At 40.2% G+C, this 8,158-nt stretch overlaps 1 protein-coding gene across 1 annotated transcript in view; it reads right to left on the reverse strand.

The window, feature by feature from the left end:
• The window catches only part of LOC127576144 (relaxin receptor 2-like), a 68,865-nt gene extending 61,179 nt beyond the window's left edge, over window positions 1-7,686 (reverse strand). Inside the window, exon 1 of the mRNA XM_052026531.1 lies at window positions 7,608-7,686. Within this exon, the coding sequence (XP_051882491.1) occupies window positions 7,608-7,686 (79 nt within the window). The remainder of the gene's footprint in view (window positions 1-7,607) is intronic.
• Window positions 7,687-8,158: the final 472 nt, after the last annotated feature.

Genomic DNA, 8,158 nt, shown 5'->3' on the forward strand with positions numbered 1-8,158 from the left:
GTCCGCAGGGAGGCGCTGTTGAACCGGCTTCACAGAGAAACCGCAAAGAAAAACTCATCTGGGAAACCCTGAGTCTACGAGCAGTTTATTCATAGCCTACATTACTTGCTTAAAAACATTAAGACCCAAAACTGCAAGATTATATTTGAATACAATTTTAATATCTTTCAGGAATCCCAGCAAAGAACATAATACGCAAGTAATATGTACAGCCTTTGGAAAACAAGTAAGACTGCAGAAGCCGGAATCTGAAACAAAATGCCGAGAGAACTCAGCCAATCAAGCAGCATCTGTGGAAAGGGAAACCGGGCTCTGTAACCCTTTCACTCTTCCTCCAATTCTGAGGAAGGGTCCCGACCCTAAATTTTAAACTGGTTTCTCTTTCCACGGGTGCTGTTTGACTGGCTGAGGTCCGCCAGTAAGTTGTTTCAGTTTTAGATACCGCCCTTCTCGTCTTCACCATGCTTTACAGAATATGAATTTATTACTGAAGTGTAATTGGTGTAGGCAAGTGCAACAACCCATTCATGCATAGCAAGCCCCCACGGACAGTAGGTCCCCACATCTCTGCTGAATTTTTATTTATTTCTTTGATTTAAAACTCGTTGGGATTTTCTTTTGCATAAATTACCGTTTGTGAGATGATGGAGATACATTTATTTCTTCAATGCCTAGGTGGTAATCTGGTGGAACGGATCAGTTTTTCCACAATATTTAAATCAATGGAACTGATGTGCTGTGGATTCTAAACAGGGGCTCCATCAGTTTAATACTCAGAGAACAAGAAAACTTATCCGGTTGTGTTAGTTGAGTATAAATCAATAAGACAGCTCTCTTGCTCTTTTAATTCATGGCATGGGAATTTTCTTTTATTTATTCGAGGCACAGGCTGAACTTTTGACATCTCATGCAAAAGAAAGTACTTCTTGAAATCTAGTGCTCTTTTATTACAGAACTAAATACTCCCAAGAAAAATCTTCCTACTAAATAGATTACTTCTATTGACATTATTAGTTTATCGTCAAAGTTGCATCCACATTTAATGACAAAATTTGTGCTGTTGGAATAAAGCTCAGATTTCTTTTTCAAGATCAGCTCTTGTGCCAGCTTCACCATTCAATTGGGTGATCTAATCGTGGCCTCAACCCCACCTTCCCAACTCTCCCCCCATTCTCATTGACTCCCCTGTAGTTCAAATATACGTTGGTCTTTGCCTTGCATATATTCAACAATTCCTTCTCTACAGTTCGCTGCAGCAGTGAGTTCCAAAAAAAATCAGTGACGCCGGGACAGAACAAAATTCCTCATCTCTTTCTTAAATAGGTGACCTCTTATTCTAAGACCATGTTCCCTAATTCTGCACATTTTCCCTTTTACAGATAGTTGAAGAAAAAAACAAACTGAACATCCTACCATAGCAATATTTTATTACCTATATTGATGTGGAATAGTGACTAAACATAGATAACATTGTTGCTGAAATACAAGTAGTGAACAGGCTAGGGATTAAGGGGATGGCTATCCTGATATTTTCCAGAGATATACACTTTATCTTGCACAACAAGAGGTGCAGGAATTATGGAAGTATTAGGCCAATGAAGATATTGGCAATACAATAAACTTTCAGTTAAGAAAATCATTAGTTATTGTATTACTTTGGATTTCATATATTTTGCAAGTACCCAGGGGATCCAATATTTCTAGACAGAAGAGAATGCAGTTGCTGGAATCTGGAGCAACAATCTGCTGGAGGAACTCAGTGGGTCAAGCAGCATCTGTGGAGGAAAAGGAATTGTTGATGTTTCAGGTCAAAACCCTGCATAGAATTGTCAGTTTATTATTAACTGGATGGTAAAGTATATCATTGTTATAACAAACACATCTAGTATTTTTACTGGTGTTGTGGAAAAAAGTCATTTGGTGATTCCATCATTTTTTATGGAAACTGTAAATCATCAGCCATGATCGTTATTTCAGTTTAACTTCTCTTTCTAATTCTTAACTGTACTCAAAGTCAGAAATATTTTGTTTTGTCATTATGAAAGCATTTTACCAAGTGATGCTCAAAGCTTGTTACATGACTGAGCTGTTTGTGCCAATAGGAAGAAAGTTCATGAGCAAAGCTGTAGGCTGCTAAATAACAAGTAATAGGGAAAGCTTTGGGCTGCTAATGACCGGTCTTTTAAAGCACCAAATAGAAATGACAGTAAAGCAAAATGCTACTGATAGGTTTCCCATGAGGAAATGTGATTCACCATGAGGAAGTGTTTCAAAAATGGAGCTTCTTGGAGACTAATTGCTGTTACTCTTTGTAGTTTGTTTCTGATTGGACTACTGTTTGTAAATCCTTTATATTACACATTGAGTTACATTCAAAGTAACTAGGAAGCAAGAAGGACTAACTTTTTGTCATTTTCAGTGTATCTTTAAAGATTGTTTGAATGGAATTTTCTGCTGATTTATTATTTTATATTTGAGCTGGTCGGACTTACACTTGTTATTTACACTTGTTATTTGTGAATTTCCAGTGTGACACTGAGATATAATAGGTGTACTTGATGCAAGTCTGTTCATGTATATTTTAGTTGCATAGTTAACGATTTCATTATCTGAAAGAACCAATATATTTTCCACAGCTTTGCTCATTGGCTTGGAAAAGTAGGATCTGGAGTGAATAAGAATCAGCAACTCAGAAGGACTGGAATATAAACCAGCAGGATTAAACAGGGAGTTGGAAGTATAATGGGGATCACCAGGAAGTTCAGGAAAAGTTGCTTGACTGAAAATGGCATTGGGGTAATACAGAATATAGGAAATAAAACCAATAGGAATGAAATTAGCAAAGGACTGGCAAAAAAATAACAGTTAACCTCAAACATTTGCTTAGAAACTTTGAGAGCTGAATGTAAAGTAATATCCCTTGAGTGAATTAGATTAGCTCATTATTTCTACTGTAAAAAGACTTAATCAGAAATAATTAATTTCCTCTCAGAGCACTTGATTATTTTAGTTCAGTATTTCTGATGTGAGACAAAAAACCCAAAAAGCTCAGAAGTAAGCTCAGATTGAATCAATCTGAAAGCTGTCTGTGCATAGGTACAATGGATATAAATACTTCTAAAGAAAGATAGATAGATTTATTTTTTTATTAAAATATTCCTGCTTTTCCCCCACTGAAATGCCTTCAGTTCCATGGAGTAAAGTGGCATTTACTCTCCTAAATGTTGGCAAGTATGGGACTCCCATGCAAACATAGAAGTCTCAAGTTTGCTGGCAGGCTACCCTGGTAGTTTTCCAGCTGCACTGAGCCCAGCAAGAGAGAATAACCCTATTGCATTTCCCACAGGTATGCTGGGGAATCTGATTGTTGACTCCATATAAAATTAGGCCTGGAGCAGACACAGCATTTGAAATGAAAAGAATGTTTCTTTAATTCTTAAAAGTACTTAATTATTTCAAAGCATTTTATGAATTTTTAATGTAAACATTTTAATCATTTATTATTTTATTTAAATCGCTTGATTACTTTTTAATAATTGGGCAGCAGTGGTGCAGCAGGTAGTGCTGTTGTCTTTCAGTTTCTGATACCTGGGTTCAATCCTGACCTTAGCTGTTGTCAATACAGACTTTGCACATTTCTCTGTGACCCTATGGTTTTCCCCAGGTGCTTTGGTTTCCTAATAATCTTTTCCTTTTATAGATAGTAACTGAATTTCTATGTACCACTTAGAATTGCATTGATGCATAACAGAAAATCACATTGTGTTTTACACTGCAGAAACTGGCCAGTCTTATATGCCTAGCACGTGTCTCCTCTGACCTTTCCTCACCTATATTCCAACATTTCTATTTTTCTATGGTTTTCCAGCAGAGAGCTGATCATTTTTTTCTTTAAAAAATTAGGATGGGCTGAAACCATGTTTCAAAAACCTCACATCTACAATGTTAGTGTAGCAATTTTATCTGCTAGATTAATACCAGCGCATGAAGGAAAAGAGATACTGAGCTGTCACATCAAAGGAGTTTAAAAACATTAAAAGCAGGGCAATTAGGCTGTAAAATATCTGTTCTAAGATTACATCCTTCATCCCAACTTTCACTAGTTTCCTTCCGCATCTTCCTATCTCACTAGTTTCTTTCCTATGTTCACCTCCTTCTCCCAAGGCTCTATTCCTGCTATACTGCTAACCAGCTAAGCCGCCTTCCTGGGTCCTATGCTAGCTGATAGCAATAGCTCCCTGTTAACATCACCTCTGGCCAAAATAAAAACAAACCTTGATCTCTGCTTTATGTAAACAACTGTCTCAATTCCAACTACTTTTTTTCCTTCTACAAGTTGAGTGTATTGTAGCTTCCAAAATTTGTGCCCATTTCTCCTGGAACTTCTTCCAAATTCTCCTCACAGCAGCTAGGTCACCAATGACATCCCATATTATTGTGACAAACTAACACATTCCTCGCTTTTCTTGATCAGCTTCTTGCACCGTTGAGCATTCTCCTGTGATGTTCTCCACATCTGGGTCGCACTGCATTTATCTGGTCTCATTCTTACCTATCCAGTAATAGTCAGAGAATCAGCTGCAATGGCTTCTCTTCCTCCCCGCCCTGTTACCAAGGAGCTGTCATTGGGGTGCTTCTATTTCTCATCTATGTACTGCCCCTCAGAACATCCTCTGAAAACCCGGTGTCAGGGTCAACTAGTGCACTGATTAAACTTGCTTAACGCCACCCGTGCTTTACCTCCTTCATTGTCTGCGGGTTGTCTGACATCCAGTACTGTGTGGACAGTGATTCCTTCCGATGAAACGTTGGAAAGAACGAAGACACATGTTGTGTTCCTGCCAATAGCTGACTGCTAGCTACTGACTGCATGCCTTTCCATGGTAACAAACTGAACCATGCTTTTTTGCACCATTTTGGAGACCAACACCATCTCAAAGATGGCATTCATAACATCAGTCACCTGCCTATTCCAGTACTCATAATACAAAGACTTCAGCAGCTCAGACAGCCTCTATGGAAAGGGGAACAGGTCTGGGATCCTTCATTGGGACCTGAAACATTAACTGTTTCTCTTTCCACAGATGCAACTTGACCTGCTGAGTGTTTCCAACGTTTTCCGTTTTTTTAAATCTCAGACTTCCAGCATCTGCATTTTTAATTTTAATGTTCTCATACTCCCTCGGCCACCCAGTTTTTTCCACTCTCCATTAATTTGAGGGTTATCCAAATCTCTGTTACCAGTCCATGGAATGGCACCAAACCCCGATCACCCATCACTTGCCCAAATTCAACACCTCCCAGTTCAGCAATGCCTTAATTTAAAAAAAAACGAACATCCTGGTTTTGAAATCCCTCCAAGGCCTCATCCCCAGGAAACTTCTCCGGTCCCACAACCCTCGGATAAATCAACATGTCTCTAACCGTGACCTCCCCATTATCCTCACCTTTACTTTCCCCGACATTGGTGGCGGGAATTTACTCTATTTTTATTCAGCAAAAGATCAGCATAACTAACTTTCATGCTATTTTACATATTTTATTTGTTTACTGTACAAGGAACGTTTTCCGATCAATGTGAATCGATGGAATACAAAGGGCTACTGTTCAGAGAAGAGTGGAGGCTAAACTGGTGTGGAAAGCATTACACCACTGCGAATTCTTACTAGATGTCGAGGAACATCAATCAAGAATATAAAGTTAACAATGTACAGTTACACTTCAAAAATGCCTTGCATCACGTCTCTTGTGGATTTTAATGTGCTATTTTTAGTTCGTACCAAAGGTGGAAATGTAACAGCAGAAACAAGGCTGCAATGAAGCGAACGCTGGAAACCACGTCCACGCACAAGCTCTTAGCTGCTTTGTCACAACATAGCACAGCTCAGGTCTGTTAATTGATTATGGAGCCAATGTAACTCCACCCTAGAGCTACTTTAAATCAAACACTAATCTGAAAACAAAGAATAGGGCTCCTAACAACAGTAGGTTTACGACAAGGTTAGGCTTAGCAAAAACACAGGTCAACAGAGGGAGCATTCGCCGTTAGAAAATCCTGGCAGGATCGACAGATTAAGTTATTTTAATGTTAACATTGATATTAATGTTAAAATACAAAGCCGTTTTAACTTCTGGGAGGACAGGTTCAATATATTCAAGTGGCAGCGTTGTTGCGCACACTGTGAAGTGTCCGTAGTGTTGACTTCAAGTTACGTTAAACAATAAAAGCCATGCTCCCATCAGCAGTCGCCGGACACACACGGAGCGCTAAATCCTCCCATCACATTGTCAGACTCAAAATATTCCTCCGGATTGTGAGACGAAGTTAATGATAAGCAACAAGCGCTTTTGAAATAAGAGGTGGGAGCGGAAGGATGGGGAGGGGTTCGAAGCGTTATCGATAGGATTTTTAGGTATTCACTTAAAATATGAGAGAATAGACAACATTTGTTGTGGAGAAGCACAGGAGTGGAATATCCAGTTTGGATTACACTCAGAATATGCAACGCACCTTCAGCAGGCAACTCGCTTTTCAGAATAACAAATGTGGAAAGTAATTACAAGATAACAAAGATCGGCTTTCAAATTAACTGAACAGTGCTCGTGAAACGTCGCTGTTCTACGGCCAGCCGTCCAAATATGTTCAGCACAATGTCTAACATGCAAGTTATAGAATAACTTCCGGACATTGAACGAAGCCACGTTAGGAAAACTGTTTTCAAGAAAACCTTCACCAAAGCAAACCCGCGTTTACAGCTTTCGCCGAATTCAAAGAGCAATCGGATCAAGGCCGTTCGATTGTTTCTTTATATTGCAGGTCAAACAATCATACCAAATGATTGAGTGGCAGGTATTGAATGGGATGAAGGAAAGTTCAATGGTTGTGATATCCCCCGCCCCCTTCTGGTAACCTTTCGTTTATGGTTATCACTTTCATGCAGAAAATTACGGCCGATGAAAGTTTATTAAACTTCATTAATTTTTAGCAATCTCGACTCACATCGTTGGATGGGAGTGGTGGGGAACGCTACCTTGAAACTTAAAGTAATTTGGGGAAGCATCTAAAGTGTGGCTGATTTGGGTTTACATAAACCATTTAGCCAGCAGACAAATATATTTGGACCTGCTCGTTTACCTACTGAGCAACACTTTAGTTTTCAAAATCAAGTATGACAATGCGGACAGAACAAAATGTCCATCATTTAAGCCCACCATTCCCCTCATTTTAAACCGACGCTACAGTTTGTGCTGTCGTCTCCATAACCCATCCTTATCAGATGTCCTGTCCTCTCCATAACTAATTCTTATCCGATAGCGTGCCGTCCATAACCACTATTGGCCCAATGCTACCGCTGGTTATCCTTCCAACCAAACCCGAGGTCTAGTGCGAAGGGAAAGGCGCGTCTTCTCCATGGTTTGACCATCTTTGATAACATCGTTCTGTAATGCCACACTACTTCTGCGGCTTTCACGTTAGGCGACTTCCAATACGTTTGGGCGAAATTGCCCACTCGTCATTTATTTAAAAATTAACACGATTACTAGGCAGGAGGCACAGGCACACCAGCAATGTAAAACGGCGAGAGAAGTCTTACCGTTTAGCTTACCAAGCACTAAGAGGTATGGAAGTATCATCGCGGTGCGTCCATGAGCCAGAAGCGGCGGGAGACTCCGCTGGATTCGCATACTCTCCACTTCACATCTCCCGGTTGTGCTAACGAGGCTGAAGCTCGACTCTGCGCAGGCGCTTGCTCCAGGATCGGCAGAAGCTGCTGAGATGCAAGGTAATAATAAGGAGCTGGCAGCTTATTATAAAAGGTGCAGGTGACTTGACCAGTTGGAAAAAGAACTTGTCGTAACCTGCTTGGAGGTCAGAAATAGTCGGGGTACCACTCTCGTTGTGAAATGGGGCGAGGGGGATAAGGGCTGTTTAACCTCTGGCACCAAAAGCAAAGGCTGTCCAGTACTGGGAGACTGAGGGAAACTTGTGCTGATAGGCGCTAGTAGTTGCATTTGATGCTCATAAACCTGCGACGAAACACATGCAGCGAATTCAGCCAAGGAAAACGCTGAAGTCTTCCAAGGCATTGTTATCCGAGCCATTGAGTGAAAGAGCCAGAGGATGAAGTGGCCTGCGTGCAATCTCAATTATTAATCC

The sequence above is a fragment of the Pristis pectinata genome, chromosome 11, assembly GCF_009764475.1.
Source record: "Pristis pectinata isolate sPriPec2 chromosome 11, sPriPec2.1.pri, whole genome shotgun sequence".
NCBI classification, from domain to species: Eukaryota; Metazoa; Chordata; class Chondrichthyes; order Rhinopristiformes; family Pristidae; genus Pristis; species Pristis pectinata.